The 26187-nt window shown below is 37.6% G+C and overlaps 1 protein-coding gene across 5 annotated transcripts in view; it reads right to left on the reverse strand.

The window, feature by feature from the left end:
• The window catches only part of LOC129775388 (tyrosine-protein kinase CSK), a 114661-nt gene extending 89809 nt beyond the window's left edge, over positions 1–24852 (reverse strand). The window contains exons 1-2 of one of the 5 annotated variants that reach the window (XM_055780085.1): positions 24009–24852; positions 23745–23818 (exon numbers count right to left, since the gene is read on the reverse strand). In XM_055780085.1, the coding sequence (XP_055636060.1) occupies positions 23745–23818; positions 24009–24133 (199 nt within the window). In that variant the 5' untranslated portion in view covers positions 24134–24852. The other 4 variants (XM_055780087.1, XM_055780083.1, XM_055780086.1 and 1 more) reach the window with 4 other exon arrangements.
• Between the last annotated feature and the right edge of the window lie 1335 nt (positions 24853–26187).

Below are 26187 nucleotides of genomic sequence, written 5' to 3' on the forward strand. Positions count from 1 at the left end.
TGCTTTTATCGCAAAGTTATTAACGAGTGAGAATGCCGATGAAGAGAACCGACCAATGCAGACAGGTCCTTCTCAAAAGTTACACGAGAATTATACAGCAAAGGAATTTATATAATATATGTGTATGAAAGAAATAAAACTTAGCTGACGCCACTGCATGCTCGAGGAATATTCCTTTCCCTATTGACGAATTTACGCAAAGCTGAATCAGCTCATGCGACATCTACATTAGAGCTCAGAACCCCAAAAGTGAGGGTGTTTGTTTATTTTATGCACTGAAAAGCAAGATTCGGTGGTGATTTTTCATTTTATTTCAATTTAGATTCATTTCTGCCGTTGAATGTCGTCAGTATATGGTAAGAAAGTTGGAGTTTTGTATATTTACGATGGCTTCAACACGCGATTTAACCAAAGTCATAGATAATCTTCGAAAATTTTAAGTTTGATAATGCATACCGGTTATTGATACTATGGATAGTTGCGATGAAATCGATATCATATCAAATTGGCTGATACCATTGATTGTGTAGGGGCCGATACGAGAAGGATTTACAGTATTTTTAGCGCAAAACACCCTATTCATCGTCTACTTAGTTGAAAAAAATTAAAGTTACAATACTTATAACAAGCCATTCCTCGTAATACACATAGCACATTGTAAAATGATTATTTTCTAACCTTTTCAGCGTGGAAAAAATACATGAATCCGGGAAATTTGAAGATAAATTCTGATTTTTCTAGAAAATTTGAACGAATTTCATACCAAAAAAAACAAAACATTCTCATTTTACTCGCTGCGCCATTTGGTTGTAAATCCAACGTAAATTCGTCAATAGTTATTTACGCTTTCCACATGGTAACACTTATTGGTTTCTAGATTCTCTTCACTTTTCTGTCTCCTCTGTCTACAGTTTCTCGCGGATTGTGTTTCTCTGTGTAGATGCAAACATAGCATACCCACACAACAATACCGCACATTCGCTGCGTATAGACGGCTTCTTCGTATGATGCAAAAAAAACACAACCGATGCAGCTACCCGCTCAGTCCATCCCTGTCGACGATTCTTTCGGTGTGATATAGTCACAACGACATTACAACTGCCCACTCGTACAGGAAAAACAAACACTCATGCGTTCTCATGCCCTATCAGAAAAAAGATAAGCAAGATGCTCGCCGTAATAGTGCATACACGCGTCGGAAAGAGACCATAACAACAATAAGCCGAGCATCCGACGACCGAGAACACAACGCAACGATAGCGTTTACACCATCACATACGAAGCACAAGAATGGCTTCGTTTAATACATCACTGAACAGATTTATAATCTATCATTTTGATGATTTAGATGAAAATTATACAAAATTTCACTGGCTTCGGAATCACTAAAGCAGGGAGCACACCCCCTCGTACACTCAAAATACTTTTATCACTGCCCAAACGCGCACATCTCGTTCAGTGCGCTGCTCAAGCTTTTGATCCACACCGTGACCGGAACCAAAAAAAAAATAATTCTACAGTTTCATGCACTATTCACGACTATATTTTAAGAAACATTTAACGTTGTAATACGTTTAAAGACCGTAATGAAAACATATTTGTTTAAACAGTATCAACATATCAAACAGAAACCAATCTCAATCTCAAAAGAAACTATGCGTTGGGCAACAGAAGGACACATCCGCACTCGACGATCGCTCGATTGAAACTCCATTAAAAAAACAAATAGCAAGATTGGTAAAAAACTGATTGAAGTACAAATTCAAAATAATGTATTTATTTTACACATTTCTCCCAATGTGTTGAAAGTTTTTTTTTCATACCGTCAAAAATTCTTCCAACTTTTCCCAAACCCAGGAAGTGATAGCTTCCTTCATCTCATTTTCCGAGCTGTAATGATTTCCCTAAAGGTCTCTCTTGAGTAGAGGAAAAAATAAAAATCGCAAGCTCAAGGTCGCGAGAAAACGGAGTGTGTAGTGTTTATTCAATCTTCAGGTTTTTCAGAGCCTCTTCAGTTGCACACGAAGTGTGTGGACGAGCGTTGCTGTGTTGCAAGTAGTGATCCCCGATTTTTGAAATCAATCGTTCGTCAGCTAATCGAATACTTTTCATCAGTTTTTTATTCGATACGATTAATCCCCCAAAATAAACGAATAATCGTCACACTGAGAGAAATAATTAGTTAGACTAATATTTCTCTTTTGCTAGAAAGCATTCTGGAATCAAAAAAGTGTTCATTTCGCCTAAAAATCAATTATTATCTTTTACGCTCACCTAAACTTGTAAACAAAACTCAATTCGCTTTGACGGCATTGGGCTTCATTTACCAGTTTAGGGGAGCGTCAAAGATAATGATTGAATTTCAGGATAAAACTGCAGCGGACTTACGTTTTTTTCCTCTGGGTTTGTATCGATTAATCGACGTAAATTATTCGTTCGCTTCGTTTATTGCTTGCGCAGTATTCGTTCGATTAATAATCGATTTCTGTAGGAAGTATTCGATTAATCGATGAATCGAACGATTATCGGGCATCACTAGTTGCAAGATTATTGACGTCAGGTTACCTCTTACGCGACAAACTGGACGTCAGAGATACTTCATAGTGATTCGCCGGTCATTCTGGATCAAGTCTTCGACTAGTTTGCGACGATTGGACATCCACTGCATGTTTGTCAACAATTAAGGCTTTTCAGGTTGGCATCGGTTCACAGTAGACCTATCAACAGTATCGTCATAATAAACAACCTGTAAACGACGATGAATCCCACTAGGATTCTCTTTCTCAGCATTTAAAAGTTCGATAACAGCGCGTTGTTTGGTTCGCATTGACATAGCACCAGAAAACGACACCATATTTCCGTCTTTATTTTGTTGTGTTCCTCTTTGCCTATAGATACATGGTACAACGAGAAAAGTCGGAACATTTTGAAGATAAATAGGAAACTTCGAAAATTTGAGTTCCCATATTTTCGACAATGATATCGTAATATGCGTTGTTAATCCAATCGTTATTCACGCTAACGGAATTGACTTTCTTTCGAAAATGGTAATGGATTATCGGGTGAAATAACGCACTTTGAAAATATGAATTAGAAATGTAAATTAACCTCTTGGTATAAAAAATGTATTCCATGTGACGGAGTAACATGGTTTTGCAAGTCAAAAATGATTATGTAAGGGTTAGCACTCAAATAACATCAAGTAATATCTTCACTTCATTTTTGGTAAACTGCTTTCGGGCTTGCTAATCTGGTAGAGTTATTAAATTCTTAAACAATTTTGTTTCACACCGCCGTAGATGTCAACACTGTTCATGCCACCACGAATTTTTTGATTGATTGATATTTTTCTATTTAACAATAAAGGTCATTCATCTCCAACCTTGAAAAGAGTTAACTAGAAATCAATTAATGAATAGTTCCGGGAATAGTAAGGAATGATCGAAAGTTTTCATATCAAAAAATCAACTTTGGGCGGAACGAAGTTCATATCAGATCAGTTAGTAAGCGAATACATGTCAGACAAATCGAGAACGAAACATTATCAATGCTCCAGTATGTGGCGGAGGAATATGACTTTCGGTGTAATGTTAACTGCTAGATGATATGTTCACATAACTTTATTTTCTAAATCTGCTATTGTTGTATGAAACGTATTCTGTAATTAACTTAACGCACTTATTGAAAAGAACTGTAGAACGTTTTCATCCCCTTTGTAGCTCAAAAGAAAACTTGAATATAAGCCACAAATTGTGTTTGTTGGCAAAATATTTCTTCATCGAGATTCCAAAATATGTAAAAAGATTCTTGGTCCAAATTATATTGAAAATAAGACTTGCTGCTCACAATAGCCAAAAAACACAAAATCGGGGAAGATTGCCATTTGTACGAAGCGTATGCTCGTTGTTTGAAAACATGAGTTTGAATTTAAAATATGGAATGTTAGATACGCAATCTGATATCTGAATGTGATCCTGCAAACGAAATCCGAATCTGAGATTATCATTTGGTCGGTGTTCAGTCAGATCGGACTAAGTAACATAGTTATGATTTCGAGTAAATCAAACCCAAAGTTTGAAGTTGTGTAGTTTCAGTAGCCTTCAATCATTCTCCCTAATTGTTGTTTTACAGCTCTAAGTTACTCTGTAACAAGGTCATGTAGTCATATTATTACAAAAAAAAAACTCTTTCAAGTCAATCAAAGGGGTTTCAGAACTGGATATGTGAACCGAAAAATATTTGTCAGAGACTTGTTTCACAATTTAATGACGAAAGCATATCATTTATTTAGAACGCAATCAACATGGAATTTAAATTGTAGAATTTACTACCTTAAACCTGCACAATAAAACAAACTGGTTTTGTGGCTTGAAACAGTATTTTAATTACAAAATAAAAAAAAAGATTCATTTGAAACCACATCATTTGAAAACCACTAAATCATCGCGGAGAAATCCAATATTTCATTTGAAACTCTATACATTTTCTGATTCTGTCTAATTTCTCTAATCACTCTCAAAATTCACTCTGACTACATACTATTATCAGTTTTTGCTGATCATTCAAAATAAATTTATGCTATAAACCTAGCTGTTTGCAACATCAATGTGATCTGATAAATGTAGAATTTAGGTGAAGAAATTCTTATTGTTTGCTACTATAAACTCTTTTTTTATCATTTCATTACCGATTTTATTAGCACCGACCATTTGGAATTATAATCCGACTCAGGATTTGAATCGGAATCGAAATCTAGATCTGAATTCAAATCTGAATCTGTATATCAATTTGGTTTTATCCGGTCTGACTTAGCACCGACCATTTAGAATTATAATCTGACTCATTTGAATCTGAAATCTGAAATCTGAAATCAGAATCGAAATCTGAATCTGAATCTCAATCTCAATCTGAGTATCAATCTGGAATTCAAATCTGAAATCTCAATCTGAGTATCAATCTGGAATTCAAATCAGGAATCTGAATCTGGAATGTATTTGTAATTTAGGATTTGAACAAAATATCAGAAACTTTTCCAGAAACAACCCATGATATAACAGTTGTTGAACAATACGATCTATCTTTTTTTCTCACTTCACGAAAGAAGTTTACGAGATACAATGTATGAATGTTTGAACTGCGTATCACAAAATTCACAGAGTATACATTTGCCCACTTCCACCAAATGCACATATATTGTTTACATTTGCTCATTTGACGATCTCAAATCCGGTTCAAACGAAACAATGCAACGGCACCAATATGCAAGTCATTGGCATGACTCTCAATTTTGTGCAGTTCTTTTGGCCATTACCCTTTCCAAACGATTTAAGATTTAATACTACAATGACTCACAATAAAAAGATGGCTCTATCAACCCATGTTTTGTGTATCTTAGAAGTGTAATTCCAACAGACATTAAAGATAAATATTACTACATACAGGTTGAACATATGATCGAACCCCTCGTGCTAGTTTTACCTCCAATTGAAACTAATTTCTTAATTACAGACCTCCCGGCAATCGGACGCACGCGTATTGAACTCAACCAACTCAACAACCCAGCACAAGCCGGGACCGCGTAATTATTCAATAAAACCAATGAAGCCGATCGATTAGCGATGGGGTAACCCATCTCTATTGCCTTCTGACCACGAATGCTCGATCGTGTCATTTTTTTCTCTCCTTTTTCTACATTCATCACTGTACAGTGAAATATGGGGATCGAATTGATTGTTGGGTTGGTGGAAGATTTATTAATCGCGGTAGCGAAGTACACGACTTAGCGATACGTTAATTGTTTTGAAGTAGACACGATGATGATGATGATAGACTATATTAACACTTTTTTGTGTGATAATTACTTCTTCCGAACATCCGAAATGAACTTGTGATGTCATTAACTTTTAACTTCCCCAAGAGGATGCAAAATAATACAGGAGCATAGAAGATTCAACCAAAATGCAGTTGAAGCGATTCAGTGATGGGTATTAACGCGGAAACACTCAACGGGTTGACATTGAACCTAGGAGGTTGACCAAATACGCCATGACTAAATTTCACGAAGTTTTATGGCTTTCAAAGGAAATCAATCTGACGGCAGATAGATTATCAGCTATGACTAGTTTAGATGCAAAACAGTGAACACTCCTATGACATAATTGTTGCTTATCGAATCTCTGTTCGAGCCACACCCTGGAAATCAGTTGATGTGATCCGTGGAAGGATAGCTTTTGTCCGATTGAACATAAATTATACACCGACACGTTTGTTCACGACTAAAATGATTCACCAGTAAACCGGGAAATCGTTTGTGTCATTGGCTTCAGTCATCTGCTGGTATGACCTCTGACACATTATTGTGGGATATAAATACAGCCATTCCATGTCAAACCGATATAGTGTTACTCAGATTTTCGTCAAAAGTGGTAGTTTTGTTCTTTATCGCAAATTATGAGACTCGTATTTTTTTTATTTTTTTGTGAGGGTGACCATTTCCATTTAAGGGTGGTCAAAAAAAAAACAATTTTTTCGCATATTATTCATAATTATCAAAAATATTATCTGATATTCTCTAAGGTATCACAATATTTGCTTTTTTTCTCTTTCTATTTCAGATATCTATGGATAGATTCAGTACCTATTGGCATCAGTTCCCGAACCAATTTTTCTTCCTTTTTTTTGACCCGTAGGTTTTTGGAATTTGACTTACGGTGTTTTCACTTTCACTGAATTATCTAATCGCCATTATTGGATTGCACGGTTTCAATATCATCTTATTATAATCATTGTCAATCGAATAATTAATCAATCTATCGATCAATCAGTCAATCAGCCATTGGCCATAGCAGAACTCAGTATTATTTCAGAATACTACTTCAGATTCCTGATTTAACTCATTGTGGTCGTTTGTCTGTTCTCAGCCACCATAGCACGAAATCATGCTAATCTCATTTACTCAACCAAATATCAGTTTATGCTTTTCCTAAACGAAGCTTGATGTCTAGTGAACCTGTTCACGAATGAATACAGTGCTCCTATGAGTAATAGATAACGGTACTCAGTATCAACAAAAGTAGTCACCCACACAGGACAACGCACAGTGCGTTGAATGCATAGGAATGTGGGACAAAAATCAAAACAGCATAATTTAGCCATTGTAACTTTTTGGTGTGACGGAAGAGATTGTTCATAAGTATCAGAACTACTGTTAGCGTAAATGTCTCATGTTATTTGAATAATCGCAAAAGGGTCCCAAGCAACAAAATCTTTATTCATCTAAAGTGAAAACTTTTGATCAATTCAGATACACAGAAATCATTATTCGAGTAACTACTGGTTTAAATTATGTTGAAGTAATTGTTTTAAAGAGTAGAGTAATAGTTTGCATAAGTGTATTATGTCTCCTGATGTAAATGATGATCTCATGTAAAAAATCCATGTTCGTTAAAAATGAAAAATGTTGATCTTTTCCGATACATATTGCTGACACACACATATTGCTGACACTACACATTCATTGCATCAATCGCAAAAATGTCTCATATTCAACGGATAATAAAAATAAAATTATGAATTGATTATACTTCATATGAGACTTGGAGACTGTTTCGAAAGATTTCACACAAAGGCGAATTATAAAATATAATTTTTATATAAAAACATCACATTAAAAACATTGTTAAGTTGAAACATATATATATAGTTCACAAAAAATGTTTATTTTTCATAATCTTGCATGTATTACTGCTTTTTCAAGGAAAAATACTTCCGACCAGTACGACACTCATACCCAAATTTAATACGACCGCAAAGGGTTAAGTTTCAAATTCTATGTGACAAATTACTGGGTTTCAAATTCTTGAATCTAAATCCTATATTTCAAATTTCAAATGCAGAATCCAGTTTCCAGATGAAGGATTACCAGTTTATCTATTTTCACATTGAGCGCTGAAAGGATATTCACTCTGTGGGACCCATAAACACCATTCACAATTTCAGCGGCCTGGCTTGCATTTCCGCCTTTATAAAAGAAAAAGGGTAAAATGTACTGAATGGAACGAACAAAAACCAGCAAAAGATTTTTTTAGTGTGAAATATCACCTTTACAATGAGCCTAAACTTGAAATTGTATGATCGATATTACGTGAGATATTGATCACAAAAACCCTCTTTGAGATATTCAGCTTTTTGCATTTTTTCTGATCTCGACAATATGCTGGTCATCAAAATACGCTGAAATAAATATCTTCTCCAATATTCTTATTTTATGTAAAAAGCTCAGTCTTCATAAAATCATATAATATATGTAGTTAACCTTTTTTCTAGAAAACCTCTCATTTGCTGTAAAAGATCTAAAATCAATAGAGCATATCAAAGGTTACACATTTTAAAAAATGTGTGGAAAAAAATGTTTCGAAGTTGTTAGAGAATAAATAGGGTACACAAAAAAAAACATTTAACGTACAAATCTAAGCAGTAGAAAGAAGAGTTCCTCTATTCAATAGATGGCGTTAGCAATCTGTTCATTGCGGTATATAAGCGCCGTCGGGTTAAGATGAAAACATGTAAAGAACACCACTCTCAGACAGTTTTGTGAGTACTAGACTAAGTGTTGTTCGAACACGCGTTAAGGATCCGACATATTTTCCTGTTTGTTTTACTTTGATGAAGGCGAAACCCCAGGCCAGATAGCTGAAAATGTGTGTAGTGTTTATGGTCGAGATACTGTAACAATCATTCATGCGCAATTTCGACTTCGTATATTCAGTTCCGAGAATTTCGTTGATTTTGAAAAATACATCACGCTTCGTTTGGTTGGTTGTCGAAAATTTCAATTAAATAATGATAATCCTTGTTTGCCGACGACCTGAACATTTTACAAAAAAAAACATTTCGAGTCACTTCAAGTTAACGCAAAAAATCTCATGCACCGAGTTTCCATCCTGAAAAGCTGAATCGCAACGAAAGTGACCCTTTCCAGAAGCGAATGGAAGGTACGTCACTTACGACAACGTCAAGCGAAAACGGTCATGGATACACAGCTGCGAGTCAGTGCAAACGGTAATCAAGCAAAGATCGACAATCAGGAAGGTTTTTCTATTACAAACCCTCGTCCTTATTAGCAAAAAGCGAGCTGCTCAGATGCCAATGAAAATAGGGGTGTCGATCTGCGACAAAAAAAATCGAAATGAAAGTAGATCTCGACGTTTCAGCCAATTTAATACACCATTTTCATAAACTTCCTCCTTGTGTGATTTTTCGATTTTCAAAAAACTCCAACTTTGACCGCTTTGCGCCACTATTTTTTAAACCCGATTGAGTTGAAATTTTGCATAGGGTGTTTTTTCGAGATGGGGAACATTTTGTATAGGGTAATTTATTGAATTTTTTTTTTAAATGGTTTTTCCCATACACTCATTGGCACCCTAGCATTGGCATTTTGTGTTCTGGAAAAAATCACACCCATGTTTCGTCGCCAGAAATTATGCGTTGGATGAACGTGGGATCAGAATTTCATCGTTCAAGTATGTCTTCAGTCTCCTGATTGCGATGAAATTTTTGAACAAAAATGAGCTCTTTTGATACGAGTTGTGCTGTGACTTTTCTTATGCCCAAACATCACCAAAAATATGACGAAAGGATCGTTAGAGATCTATTTCAAATTTTCTCTCTCAAGCTTGCGGTTTCCGAGCACCATTCTTTCTGTTTTGTAGATGTTTTCATCAGCTGAAGAAGTGGATGGTCGTCCTTAACGTAGAAATCGTTCATCTCTTCACGGTCGTCTTTGAATTCCTTTTACCATTCATACACCTTTGTTTACGATATATATTTGACAAAATGTACAAGTACGATTTTACGGATTTATAATATGTGACGAATGTCTTACTGACAATATTATGTTGAAATTGTATTTGAAGACGTGTACTTCAGCTTCAGAACGTAGTACTACATGGGCTGAAAAGTCCCGGAATTTTTAATGATAATAATTGTTTTTTTGTGCAAAGCCGCATTCAACATAGTTTCCTTCGAGGGCAATACACTTGGTATAGCGAGTTTCCAACATTTCGACTCCGTTTCTGTAGCACGAAACGTCTAAATCTTCGAAATATGCCTCAGTACCACTCTGCAGACTGCCTATCGGACTCAGGAGTGTGGTAATGGATCCACGTTTCACTCATTGTCACAAAAAATCGAAAGAAGTCCACTCGATTACGCCTCAGCAACGCCAAACCGACTGTCGAATCATCAATGCGTCGCTGTTTTTGGTCGACGGTCAGCAAACGCGGCAACCATCGTGCAGATGGCTTTTTCATGTCCAGAATGTCGTGCAAAATGTATCCCACTCGCTCTTTCGAAATGCCAACGGCCACAGCTAACACGCGTAACTTCACTTTACAATCGTCCAAAACGAGTCGATATACTTGTTTTACGATTTCTGGATTCGTAGCCTGTTTTGGCCTTCCAGAGCGAGGTGCATCTGCGTACTGTCTACCCAAGCTCAAGCTCAAGCTCCAAAGCGAGGAGCATCTGCGGTACTTGTACGCCCCATTTTAAATTCACTAAATTACCTATAAACTGTTGTTCTCGAAGAAGCAGGATTGGAATAACATTTCGTCAACCACTGCGTTGATTGTTCAGGAGTTTCTCTCATCAAGAAACAATGTGTGATCAAAACACGGTATTCCTCTTTTTCCATTTTCTATACGAATGCTCAGGTGATGACACTTAAACAACTGTAGTTTGTGAACGAATAAACGAAATGTCATGAAACTTCACACATAAACTAATGACAGATGAACCTCTCGAAATGTATCTTGTTCATTTTTAGTGTCGCCATCTATTGAAAAATCCCGGGACTTTCCAGCCCATGTAGTACAGTTCATTTGAACACGCCATTCGCTGGAAATTGCGAAAGAAAGTCTGAGGTAAAAACGAGATGAATAGGAGGATAGACACAACAAGATAATTTTACAGTACGACAACGCCAAAACACATGTTCATGGATTTGTCAGGAGTTATCTATAAAGAGTGAACTGGTAGGTTCTTATCTTATCCTTCTACACGTTCTACAGACGTTGCTCCCTCATATTACTATTCATTCCAAGCCCTTCCTGAAGAGTGGGTTCGATCTCATCAAGAAGTCGAACATTGGCTTAGTAACTGTATCGCTTCAAAATAACCAGACTTTTATCAATCAAAGGTATGGATTCCGAAGGAACATTTGTTGAATAAAGTTACAGTAGGTTTTATGTCTCAAACGAAAAGAAAGCCTGGGGTGTGCTTCAACAACATTAGATTACATTGCACACCCAACACAAAGTGGGGCTTTGGATGCAATCAAAAATAGAACAAGTAAGACAGACGAACAGATAGAAAGCGAAAAAAAAACAGATCAACCCATCAGAGTGCAGCGCGCTGAACAGATTCAAGAAACAATGCGCAATTCTTTCCGCGCTCCAGTGATGACAACGAGGTTAGCTGATGGGTATGGCACAATCAAACGGCGAACCAAGAGAGTCGGTCGCTAGCCGCTGCCGCCAATGACAAAACCAATGGAAGCGACGGCGCGACGACGGCAAAACTGTTGCGGTAGGCCTATTGACTCTTAGACCTGCTCGCGGTTGGCTGAGTTGACTGACTGGTTAGACTGTGATTTGTGTGACTGAAATTAGTAATGCAGCGGAGGGAAACTGCTGCCGCTGGTGCTGCTACACACGGAGCATAAATAAATATGTGGAGCCTGACCTGATTTCGCTTTCCATCGACGTCGTTGTTGTTGTCGTCATCATGTTGGTTCATCCTCCGTTGTTAGGCGGTTGCTTCTTCAACGGTGAGATTTTTCCAACCTGATATCGCTGCATATACATTTCTTGATGTTGTGAGCATAGGGCGTGTGAAAAAGAGACGACAGTCGTCGCCGCAGATTGTGATCAAGTTTAACACAATTCGGGGTAACTTATCAACGCGGTTTGAGTTTGTTGGTTTTTGTCGGTTCAAATAAACGAGATTTGAGTTGAAGTTTAGAATCAAAATGCAGACGATTCACAAAACAAAGCAACAAGTTTTCGCGACAGTTTGCTATGGCGTCAGGCTATTTTTGCACCAAACTTAAATGGCACAATAGCTTTCCGGCGGGGTGGAACGATTGGATTGCGTGCCAATCGTGCATGCGAGGGTGTAAAAATAACCATGCTCCGACCGGCTACTCATTCAGTGGAAGGTTCAATCAAACTAATTCTCCACAAGTGCTTCCTGTTTACATTCGGTTTATGTGTACGGAAGTCGCAAACATTCTTCGGTTGTTTTGAACAACGAAAAGCATTTAGGAATTGTTGTGAGAGGAAACATTTGAAAAACACTTCACTAACAATCTAATCGCAGATTTAAATGTTCTCTCCAGCCTTAAGGACTCCTTCAGTTTTGGAGACATTATTGAGTCAAACTACATTGTTGCCTGAATTGTTTTTTTCCCTAGAAAAATAGCAACAATATTCATCAAAGAACAGGAGCTTCGTTCATAAAACCATCTGGATCGCGGTCGATGCCACAAAAGAAAATGCTCGTTTTGTGTTCAACAATTTAGTTCCGCTTACTCAGCTGACTGGCTCCTTTCGGAATACTTTACAAACGCCCTTTTTTACTCATTTTTTCTTGCATTCTTGCACATCAAGCAACCAGCAGCCCATCTGTAGAATTGATGAAATTTTCATTCGCACTCATTCGCCATTCGAACAATTACAGCATGGAAAAACATCTTCCATCCTAATGAAACGAAACGGGCCGGCAGAGGACAAGAAATTTGGTTTCGTGGTCCGGGAAATATTCACGAGGTCCAGTTATTGTTCGTACACACAAATGATTTTTTCGCTTTAATTTGGATTTTTTTCTTTTTTTCTTTTTTGTTGCTGCAGCATTTAGCTGCTCGCTTTCAGCACCATCCACAGCCCGGAAGTGGCACGAGATTTCCGTTCTTGGCTTTGTCCCTTTGTAATGAGCACATGATAGAATACTTATGGTGGGATTTTAGCCGCACAGTGTGGAGAAGCCTGTGCCGGGCGATGTCATGAGCTATGTTTGATGCAATTTACTAGCTTTTGGTTGATATTTCTATGCCAAATAAAAGGTTTTGATTGTGTTTTTTGTGATAAGCTCAAATATACGCACATTAAGGTACAAATAGGAGGATTTCATTGATGAATGGCTTCCCGATCAGAACGGAAATCAAACCCGAGGGTCACATCATCATGTATGCATGAGTATTAAATTATCCAAAATATTCCGACTGAAAAACCTAAATTCCACTAGCGAAATTTTACACGGGCTGCCTCCTATTTGCTGAACGGTGTTGTACTGTCAGCAAAGCGACATTCGCAACTGACATATCATGTAGCACAAACGTTAGAACAAACGACGACGAAGACTACTATGGGTATTACGGGTATTCCAATTCAGCTTGAAATTCTTCCAAGATTAGATTTAGCATGTCGTGGTGGTATCTGTGCGAGGCAGTACAATTTTGACAATCTTACAAGTTCAAGAATCAGTGAGATGCTCTGTTAAAATGACCTAATACTTCAGAATGCCAAAATTTTAAAAAAATGGTGGCGAAGATTGCAAAGAGATTTCTCTCGTCGCTTAATGAACAACATTCCTACAATGTCGCGAAGTTTGAGCGCTTTTAGAGCTCGATATTTTTATTTCATGAAAAATGTCTTCGGATTAATAATGAATACTTTGCAACCCGGTACTGTATAGTTTACTAAAATTCAAATCTTCGACAATTATGTGTGAAGTTTTCCAATAGTATGTTGAAGTGCTTTGTGCTTATTTTATTATTTGCGAGATTCGTTCTATATATTCCACAACTAAGTTTCCGCTGTTTGTCAACAAATAGTTATAGCAGTAAGTGCTAGTCGATTCCTACATATCCAGAACGATAATGCGGTGTCAAATTCAATTGATGAGATTGAGCCGAGCCCTTGCCGACAAGTGACCACAGTACGTGCAGAGACACGAAAAAGTGATTCTAAAGTATGACAACGATCGGCATCACGCTGTCAAACCCGTGAAAAAATACTTGGAAACACTCAAATTCAACGGCACATGGTCTGGCTGATCAGAAGCACCGCTAACATGAAGACATAGAGCAATTCCACCCCAAATCAGCCGAAAATCGGTAAATTTTGACGCAACCTTCTCCGATTTTATTAAAATTTGGTACAAATGATGGAAGCTACCAAAAATCACAATTTTCATCATCATATGACCAATTTTGATTGCGACTGATTTTTTATAAGGGCGTATTCAGAAACATTAAACTTTTATTAAAAAAAATCGTAACTCAAGATCCAGATGTCCGGTTAAAATATGATGTTTAACAAAGTAGTGAGAAAATAAATAAACCATGTAGGAAAAAGAACACTTTAAATGTACTGTTTAAAAATCTTTCTCAAAAATAAAATTTATTATGAAAAACTTTTATATCTCTTTGTCACATATCAAATTTTAATCAGACATCTGAATTTTGATCTACGATTTTTTGAAAAAAGGTTGAAGATTTTCATTGCGCCCTTTTAAAAAATCAGTCGTGAGGTAAATGATTTTGGTTTGTCCAGTCGAAAATACGATCATGGTTTGTCCACTGTTTTGAATGCTTCAATTTAGCACATCAGACTTTTTCTGGATTATAACACTCACAAATATTGTGAACATCATGCTTGCACACCATTTGTATCAGATTTTCATAGCTGAACCATTAAATTAACGCATTTCGATGACTTCAGTTCTGATCATGAGTTGTCCAATTAATTAATGTTGTTTTGTCCACATGATTTCTATGGCAACCGCTTGGCGCGCTGCAGTTTGTTTATTGTGTCCTTCGCACATAGCAGAAATCAAAGATCGAAATTCTCGCTCGGCTGCGCGATAAATATTCAGTCAATCAATTAGAGATGTGCCATCCGCTCATGAGCTGTTCATTCGAATCGCTTCATCATAGTGAACGGATTCGGATCGGCTCGCAATAAAAAAAACGCAGCTCATCAGCTCATTACGGAGCTGGAGCTGATGAGCTGTTGAGCTGTTGAGATGATGAGCCATTGAGCTGTTGAGCTGATGAGCTGTTGAGCTGTTGAGCTGATGAGCTGATGAGCTGTTGAGCTGAAGAGCTGTTGAGCTGCTGAGCTGTTGAGCTGTTGAGCTGCATAGCTGTGGAGCGAAAAAGCTGCAGAGAGTGTGAATTGCGAGACGCGAAAGAATGTTTCGTCTCCCGCGCTTCATGGCATGACGTCAGTTTGTTTTCGTGTATCCCTCTTCGTACTTTAGCTTTAGCAGAGATGCCAGATAGGAAAAAAGGTTTTTGTTTTGAAGATATTCAATCGTTCGTTACTTCATTAAATTTTTCTTATATGGCCAAACAAAATAATACACATTATTATATGCTTGTAAATAAATTTAATATATTACATTGTTATTTAAACATTACTGTGGAAACACATACATTTATTTCCGCGTGCTGAATCAAAACAATTCAGAAAACCACCCGGCATAAATGTTGATGATTGATACTGGTCCTTTTGTTACCTTTGTGATCGCGAATAATTATTTCTCGTTGCACCTATTAGTGGATTTATTTTTATATCCTCGGATGCAAAAGCAAAATCTCGATGGTTTTTTTTTCAAAAAACGTTGTCTCGGCCAATATTCCTGGAGGCATTCTATTTGGCTACTGCTGGTTTTTCTGTTGTTTAAGTTCAGCATATCCTAAGCATCTTCTATGTTGGATTTCAGCATACAGTATTTGTTGTATATTATATTATTAGAATTCATATCAGTTTTAGTTTTTGTACAATTACGAATTAAATTCGTTTATTTTTTGCTTTCCGTCTATTAAAAAATGCACACTATGCAATGTCCCATGGTGATTACGTTTCATATGCAATTGTGTGGACAACTGCAAAATTCAACTGAGCTGAAGAGCTGTTCCAAATGAGTAGCTCACTTGTATGAGCTGAACGGCTCTGAGCCGCTCACCATGATGAGCTGATTTGCCCATCTCTACAATCAATCTAGTTTTCGATGAACCGTGTATTGTTGATATTTTCGTCTCTTACTTTTCACCGAAAATTCTTTTTCAGGGAGAAAGAGATGTGGAAAATCTCTATCTCGGAAGTTCAACGAGAATGCTTTTTCGTCTCTCATTTGGTACTGAAAATATGGAGCGAAAAATCAAAGCTAACTTTACCAACATTAGTTTGTTAGAGCAGCGTCCAAACGATCTGCATTTGGACAGCGTTTGAATTGTACAAATAATACTCCATCTCATGTTCACTTCACGATGAAACCCAATATTGCCGCATGTTTTCAGCCGTACTGAAGAAGTGAAAAATCATTATCGGCATCAAGGAGTCATTGAAATGAAACCATTTTTCGGCAGTCATAACTCACCGAAAAATAAAAATCGGCTTTGCGTTTCTCGCGAGAATCGAAGTGAGCGTATAACATTCTCTCGCCTCCTATATTCTCAGCTATTTTTCTCTGTGGATGGATGTTTTTCGTCTCAAATCGGCGAGCATTTCGATCTCTGGCAGAAATAAAGTTTCTCTATGTTGAATGTGTTGAGGTGAACACTTTTAAAATGCCCAATAAAAGGCAATATTCTGAAGAAAGCCTAAATTATGAATGGATCAATTTGATGACAATAAACTAAATGCAACCATCTACTTGAAAATTCGAATTTTTTCATTCAAAAATAGTGATTTCTAAAACCGGACAAACCATGATCAGTTTTTGGACAAACTATGATCAGATGTGGTCAAACCCTGATCATAATTTCTCTTTGAGAAAAAGCGTTAAAAAACATAAAAATTTGAATAATTCCAACGCTTTATGGTAGTAGTATTAGCAATTAGAGACTTGGGGCTTTTCAACAAACCCAAACTCATATTGAGTAGAGGCGAATGAACTGAAAAGTTTAAACCCTCTTAAAGCCAAAAAGAAGAAGAAGAAGAAACTCATATTGATTATATGTAATTTCATGAAGATAAATCGAATTGCATTTATTAGTTGCGTAAAAACACCCTAAATTGGACAAACCAAGATCATTTACCCTAATTAAAACTGATCATATGATAATGAAAATTGTGATTTTAGGTAGTTTCTGTCATAAGTACCAAGTTTCAAAAAAATCGGGTGAGCAGATGAAACAAATAATGGGTGATTTTACAGAGGTATAGACGAATTTAAGGCCAACTCGACAACACATTGGTCTTTCAAGTAATTTTTCATACTTCACATATTAAAAAAAAAAAAAAAGAATGAGAATGCTCTTTGAAAATGGAAAAAAAAAATCTTGATTTTTTACAAAAAATTATAACTCAAAAAAATAAATGATTTCAATTTTCATAAAATTATACTACAATTTATAAAAAAAAATCACCGAAAAAAAATATTTTTAAAATTTTAATTTATTTTCCTCAAAAACGTATTTTTTTTAATTTTGAGAAAAATTATATGAATAGCCCTTACAATTTTCAACAAGTCGTTCATACATCGGAAAATGGTCACTTTTAAGGGAAGAAGTTTTTCTAACAACAACTTTTTCATGTTTTCTTTGGAAAAACTACAACTGATCCTAATTTTGTTTAAAGTCAAGATAGCGATATAATGTATTTGACATAGTTTCAGAACTTATTAAAATATTAACTTCTGTCGAAGACGTCAACTTTCTATCTTTTATCGTTTCTGAAATATAAGGCATTTTTGCGTGGAGACTTCTGAAAAAAATAATGTTCTACTTGTAAAATTTTGTGTGTAAATTCTCGCGTTTGACATGTTTCTAAATATAAAAAAAGTTAGTAGAGCATGAAAATCGCGATAATTTATACATACAGCCATTCCATGCCAAACCGATATAGTGGTTCTCAGATTTTCGTCAAACATGGTAGTTTTGTTCTTTATCGCAAATTATGAGACCCGTGTTTTTTAATTTTTTTGTTAGGGTGACCATTTCCATTTTAGGGGGGTCAAAAAAAAACCATTTTTCCACATTTTTGCCAAAAATGACTTCATAACTTTTGAACTTCTAGACCGATTCAGATGATCGACATATAAAATTAAAGCCAATCACCTGGAAAAATACTATACCTGCACAAAATCTGAATTCTGCTCTCGTTATTATTCATTGTATTCGTTTTTTATTGTTTTCATAGTCTTGGGACCAAAGACGCTATAGTTTTTTTATATTTTTTCTGGAAAGCTAAGGATTCTTCACATAACAAATCTCGAAATCAAGGCCTCGTTTTTTGCGTTTTTGAGTTATGATTTTTCAACGTTACCCGATCATTTTCCTCTTTTTTCCCAGAAATGACTTTCTTCAAAAATTTATTACTTCTGAACTACTGGACCGATTCAGATGATCGACATATCAAATTAACATACTAGCTAGCCTACTTGCTAGTTTTTTTAGGAAAAATAACACATTTGCCAATTTATTGGATAATAATCACATACATCCAGTCTAGTCGCATAGAAATGTTGAACGAAAACTGAAAACATGTTAACTATGAAAAATCATAACTTAAAAACGAAAAATAACACCTCTCTGGTATTCGGATATATTAGGCTGTCAACAAAGTCCTGCGGTATTTCCGCGAGGTGTCGTTGTAAGCGCGTAGTTCTAGTTGTATTCATTGTATCGAGTCATGTTGGTTGGTATTTTGGTACGACCTTGTTGGAAAGGTATTTTTTGCGCGCTATAATATAGTCCTTGACAGTGTTTTATTTGGTTAAGTCGTTCGTGAGTTATAGTGTCGCAAATATGGAGCAAAATAAAGAGAAAATCCGACATATTTTACAGTACTACTATGACAAAGGCAAAAATGCATCTCAAGCTGCCAATAAAATTTGTGCAGTTTATGGACCCGATACAGTTTCCATTTCCACCGCACAACGATGGTTTCAACGTTTTCGTTCTGGTGTAGAGGTCGTCGAAGATGCGCCACGCTCCGGAAGGCATGTCGTCGAAAATTGCGACAAAATCGCTGAATTAGCCGAGAAAGACCGGCATAGTAGCAGCCGTAGCATCGGCCAAGAGCTGGGAATAAGTCATCAAACCGTTAAAGGGTGTGTCACATCAAATTGCATCACGGAAAAAACGCTGTAGAAATTCGCCCAGTAGACCGATCCTTTTGAAAATTTTAGACAGTAAAATAAAAACTATTAAACAACTTTTGACATTTTCTTTTTATTCATACTTCGAGCCCAAGCCCGTATGCTCGCACCTTCCTCTTTACCCCGCCCATAAGGTTCTGTACAACGTCAGGTTGTAGTTTTTTTTTTTGAACAGAAATCCATTTTCTCTTGAAGTCCGCCTCCGATTTGACAACTTTTGGGTTCTTCCGGAGGGCCTGCTTCATAATCGCCCAATATTTCTCTATTGGGCGAAGCTCCGGCGCGTTGGGCGGGTACATTTCCTTTGGCACGAAGGTGACCCCGTTGGCTTCGTACCACTCCAACACTTCCTTTGAATAGTGGCACGAAGCGAGATCCGGCCAGAAGATGGTCGGGCCCTCGTGCTGCTTCAATAGTGGTAGTAAGCGCTTCTGTAGGCACTCCTTAAGGTAAACCTGCCCGTTTACCGTGCCGGTCATCACGAAGGGGGCGCTCCGCTTTCCGCAAGAGCAGATCGCTTGCCACACCATATACTTTTTGGCAAACTTGGATAGTTTCTGCTTGCGAATCTCCTCCGGAACGCTGAATTTGTCCTCTGCGGAGAAGAACAACAGGCCCGGCAGCTGACGAAAGTCCGCTTTGACGTAGGTTTCGTCGTCCATTACCAGGCAATGCGGCTTCGTCAGCACTTCGGTGTACAGCTTCCGGGCTCGCGTCTTCCCCACCATGTTTTGCCTTTCGTCGCGGTTAGGAGCCTTCTGAACCTTGTATGTACGCAGGCCCTCCCGCTGCTTGGTCCGCTGGACGAATGAACTTGACAAATTCAGCTTATTGGCGACATCCCGGACCGAACTTCTCGAATCACGTCTAAACTGCTTAACTACGCGCTTGTGATCTTTTTCACTGACGGAGCATCCATTTTTGCCGTTCTTCACCTTCCGGTCGATGGTTAGGTTCTCGAAGTATCGTTTTAGTACTCTGCTGACCGTGGATTGGACGATTCCCAGCATCTTACCGATGTCCCGATGTGACAACTCCGGATTCTCGAAATGAGTGCACAGGATTAATTCACGACGCTCTTTTTCGTTCGAGGACATTTTTCCAAATTTACGAAAAATTGACAGTGAACCATGGCCAACGTGATCTATACACTCTTGTCTGATTATAAGCGAAAGCTGAAGATATAATTCCTAAAAATTAAATTTCTACAGCGTTTTTTTCCGTGATGCAATTTGATGTGACACACCCTTTATTAACCATTTGAAGAAGCTTGGATTCACAAAGAAGCTCGATGTATGGGTGCCACACACGTTGACGCAAAAAAAACATCTTTGACCGTATCGACACATGTGAATCGCTGCTGAATCGCAACAGAATCGACCCATTTCTGAAGCGGATGGTGACTGGCGATGAAAAGTGGGTCACTTACGACAACGTGAAGCGCAAACGGTCGTGGTCGAAGCCCGCTGAAGCGGCTCAGACGGTGGCCAAGCCCTCATTAACGGCCAGGAAGGTTCTGCTGTGTGTTTGGTGGGATTGTCAAGGAATAATCTATTATGAGCTGCTTCCCTATGGAAAAACGCTCAATTTGGACCTGTACTGCCAACAACTGGACCGCTTGAAGGTAGCACTCATGAAGAAGAGGCCATCTTTGATAAACAGAGGCCGCCATCAGGACAACGCCAGGCCACACACTTCTTTGGTGACGCGCCAGAAGCTACGGGAGCTCGGATGGGAGTTTCTTTTGCATCCGCCGTATAGCCCGGACCTTGCACCAAGTGACTACCACCTGTTTTTGCCCATGGCAAACGAGCTAGGTAGTCAGAAGTTTGCCACAAAAGAGGCCTTGGCTATCCGAGTTTTTTGCCAATAAGGAAGCGAGCTTCTATAACAGGGGTATTATGAAGTTGGCATCTCGTTGGGAACAAGTCATCGAACAAAACGGCGCATATTTGACTTAAAACAGATGATTGTAACTAATTTTATGAACAAATAAAAATTCAAAAAAAATACCGCAGGACTTTTTTGACAGCCTAATATTATGTGCTCAGCTTTCAGGAAAAAATATAAAAAAATGGCGCTCTTGGTCCTCGAACGATGTAAGCTATAAAAAACAAAAATAATCAATAATTACGAAAACAAAATCCATTTTTATTCATATTGTAATATTTTTCAAACAAGACTAGCTCATTGGCTTTAATTTGATATGTCGATCATCTGAATCGGTCCAGTAGATCAAAAGTTATGATTTTTTGTAGTGAAAAAAATGGGGAAAGAAATGATTTTTTGGACCATCGGCTAACTTTGAAAAATCATAAATCAAAAAGAAAAAAAAACGGTTCCCTGGTTTCGAGATATGTTGTGTGAAAAATCCTCAGTTTCCAGAAAAAATATAAAAAACTATAGCGTCTTTGGTCCCGAAACTATGAAAACAATACAAAACGAATACAATCAATAATAACGAGAGCAGAATTCAAATTTTCTGCAGGTATAGTATTTTTTTTTCAAAAAAGACCAGGTGATAGGCTTTAATTTGATATGTCGATCATCTGAATCGGTCTAGTAGTTCAAAAGTTATGAATTTTTGAAATAAACCATTTTTGGCAAAAATGCGTAAAAATGGTTTTTTGTACCACCCTAAAATGGAAATGGTCACCCTAACAAAAAAATTAAAAAAACGGGTCTCATAATTTGCGATAAAGAACAAAACTACCAATCAAGTTAAAAATGAATTTTTTGAGATAAAACTGCTAATAATACATTAAATATAACTAACTTTAAAGTTTTTCACTTTCGAAATTTATTGAAATCCACTAATTTAGATGTTCCACTACTATATCCTGTATTGAATTTTCTCATCTTTCAAATGGAAGCATCCGAATCGTCTTCCGTAGTGTACTTTTCAATGTAGAGCCAGTTTGAGGCAACAGAGTCCGAAACAAAAAAAAAGTTCTATAACTCTGTCATTGTTTAAATTCGAACATATGCGTAGAAGGATTAATCAGATATGATCGTCTATCACCTCCTGAGAGAATCAGGATAAATATATTTTTTTCATATGAGAAAGATGTTTTCTGACTTTAAGGGGATGAATCAAAAATTAAAAATTCTTCTTATATATTTAAAAAAAACAAAAACATATGCATAAAAAACGAATAAAAAATATTTTTTAGACTTGATTATATACAGGATTCGATTATATACAGTGAAAAAGATTCCGAGACTGTATATAATGAAGTCCGCCCTGTACCCCTAAAACAGAGCATTGCCATACAGCGACAGAGCGAACAATGAACATGTTCGTTCTATAACTTTGAAAAGCTTGCGATTTCTAAGTCAGACATTGAGGAGAGGAAAAGTTAAATAATTCATGCACGCAGTTTCAAAAACTCGTTGAATAAAAGTCTTTGTAATTTCATTTGAAGGTGATTAATTAATGCATATTTGTTAGGGTTGCAAACGAATCTAACGCAGAGCAGCTTACAATCTATCATGAGCATGAGTTATAAATCAGATTACGGATGACGAATAGTAAACCGCATCATAATTCATGTAAAACTAACCGCGAGTGTCCGGTTATTTTGTACCGTTTAGGAAATTTACTACCATAGTTGATAAGTTTGGAATATGGAACAATTAAATCTTGGCCACGGAGAGCTAACACAAAAAGCCTGATAAATATTCTTTTTTGGAGCCGATTCTTGTCATGTTAGAAGAATCCAAATATGTCAAAACTCATCGTATACTTCAGACCACATATTGCACACATGCCTGTCAAGGTGAAGTGAGAATAAAACCAAAAGATGTACATTTATCAACATATCCGACAGTGTTTAGACCATGGTTTGTACCCGCAAACCGTAGATGATTGATGATCCCTTGACAAACTACATAAACCACCTAAAGGACGCAAATTGCTCAAATTCAGATTATTCCCGTTTCATCGGAAAAACCCTTAGCACATTTTCAAACTAGAACAAAACTTCAAATATCTTACGCATATATTCAGAAACGAAAACAAATTTGTTAGACAACATATGGAATTTTGTTTTTTTGAACCGTGTTCAGCAATTAAACAAAATTCCATTTTAATTACTGGAAGCAACTGGTTAACTATGTAAAAATGTAACTGATAAACTATGGCAAACGAACTAGACAGCTCACGTCAAATGTCAGCTATGAAAGTTAGAACAACAAGGCTCAGAAATGCTATCTGTAGTTACATATATCTGAGTCAGTCAGTGCACTACAACCGGATGTTAACGAGTAGCAGATAGTATGCAAACAACATTTTGCCGCTCTTTTCTATGATAATAATAATTCTTCTGAGAACGATTCGCATGGGAATGGGGAAGAATGACAACAAACAATCCCCGCAGACAAACAACAAACATTAAACGCGTACAGCACAAATCCACAAATCACAACAACGGCATGTTTCAGATGACGATTCCTTATTTGCGGAATGAGTCAAACTCACCTTTTATTAGACATACAGACATATACACGACGACAACAACACCAACATCGACTCTGACGCAGATTGCCGCGATCGACAACCACCCACAACTAACCTTCATAAATCTTCGTATAGACACTGCAGCAGGCACCGCTCCCGCCACCACTTCCACCGCGTTGCCGCTGATGCCTATGGCAGAATCGAAGAAAATACATGATTTCTCGCGCAAGGAAATATTGCTGGATTGTGAATCGAAAAATGAACCGATCAACAACACATCCTCGGCTACACCACCATCCCAACGGAAAACATTTTCGATGAATGATTTTAATTTTTTTGGTTTGAACACATCTATTTTTATTCCATCTTCGATACTGACCGATCACTCACTAATATTGCTTCCACAATCGTGTGTAATTTTCGAACAAAACCAAACCACTGCGACGATGTGTCGTAATATAAACGCAGAGCTTCGCCAACCGGAATATCCTTTTCACTGCACATTGACAGCACAGTTTCGAAAGTTGTTGAACTTTTACTCCTCTCCGAACAAATGCAACAGAAATCCGGTTTCACGACTCCGCGACGACTATGACGACCAACACTCGATATGGGAATTTCGTTTAATTATTCATGATAACACAACGGCACGAGGTATTTCTTCTTATGCAAAATAAGATCAAAATAAGACGACTGATCGAGATCTCCTCAAAGCCTCACAGCTAAATAGAAGCACACAAAAAGCTTAGCATCTGTACACCATACACTCAATCTAATTCTTTTTTTTGGCGCTAGTATTTCTTCATTATTATTTGCGAAACTTCCGAAGAAGATCGCTCGCGATAATCACGGATCCCTCGACAAATTCGGATGCTGCTGAACGCACGCACGTTCGCACTTAGTAGTATCTTTTTTTTTCCCCCGATAGAGCTTTCGAACTCTGCAACCACCAAAACAACACTGACCGTGCTTTGTGTGCATACAAAGCGATTCGTGGTGGTTTGAAACGACAAAACCAAACTAAAATGCCAAACTCTCGCTCTCTCTCTCAAACTCGCGACTTGCGTGGACTCTTAGCGTACCTGTTCATTTGTTGTGTTTTTTTTTTTTAATTTTCCTTCTTCTCTTCTATACCCCTTTGCTTTGAACCTCTGCCAGAGTCCTAACGTCGCGATAGAGGAACACTAACCGGCTATAGGTCGAAATGATGAATAAAACCCGTGGGCCAAAGTTACATCGATAGTTGATGATGGCGACGGTGCGGTGATGCTTCCGCTCTGGGAGAGATCAATCGTTCTCTCTCAGTCACACACACTCCACCAGCAGGTGAGGATGATGATGGCGATGATCTTCGGATACTGGTTGACGCTCTCTGACCTGCGGCAATAGCACGCGATCGTTGCCCGTGCGCACATAACTTAAGTTTTTGTGGTCACTCATTCTCCCAACTATAGACGCTCGCGCTCGCCTCGCTGTCCAAACCGAAGGTAGGGTTGTTCCGAAGGATAGGAATTGGCGATTTGTCATAGGTTGTTGACCAAAGTGAGTCGATCGAATAGTGAGGTCCGGGGTCTACGGTTGCGAATTGTCAAGGTTTGCCGTTTGATTCATTTAACAGTGCTGGAATTACGAGGTTATCATTTCGTAATATTGATGAAGTGCTCTGAAACGCATGGTGTTACTCAGTGTGACACTTCTAATATGTTTGGTGACACGGCTGCTGACTAACAATTTCATTGTCGTTCGGCCTTAATCAAGACACACAATCACAGATGGACACCAAAAAATGAAAATACGCCATATTTACAGTTTTACTTCGATAGAGCCGGAAAGGCAATCCAGACGGCTGTAAAGGAGACTAGAGTGTATGGTTCTGATACTGTGACAGCCAACAACTCGCAAATTTAATTTTATCAATTTCGGTCCCGTAATTTTGGAGTCAAAGTTGCACCAGGCTTTGATCGACCAACTGTCGAACGGATCGATAACATATTAACAACCGTCATTCGAATTTCCATCTGCGAATCGCGGCTGAATCGCAACATTATCGACCTTAAGTGGATGATCACTGGTGATGAAAAAAGATTGAAGAAGACAACGTTTAGCAAAATCACCCGATGATCAAGCCCGAATTGACAGCCAGGATTGGTGGGAGGCAGGGAACCATCTATTATGAGAGGCTATTACCTACGGCCAAACTCTAAATTCAGATCTGTGCTGAACACAATTGTGCCGCCTGAAAAAAAAACAATTTCCCAAAAGCAGCTAGATGAGAAACTTCGGTTCATACCAATCCATTTATACTTCCACGTCATCACCACATGTTCCTATTTGTGGATAGAAAAGGAGTTTCTGTAAGAAAGGCATAATGGACATTCATTTTGTCAAATATATACCGAACATTTGTGTATTTAACGTTCCTATACTCGCGCATTGGTCTAACAGACCGAGAAATCAATAATTCGTTCATTTCTCAGAAAATATCAGCACTACGACTTTGCGATTCTATCTAGCTTTGTTATTAGTCGTTCGTCATCGTTTAGCGTATCGCATGTGTT

This window comes from Toxorhynchites rutilus, chromosome 3, assembly GCF_029784135.1.
Source record: "Toxorhynchites rutilus septentrionalis strain SRP chromosome 3, ASM2978413v1, whole genome shotgun sequence".
Classification (NCBI taxonomy): Eukaryota; Metazoa; Arthropoda; class Insecta; order Diptera; family Culicidae; genus Toxorhynchites; species Toxorhynchites rutilus.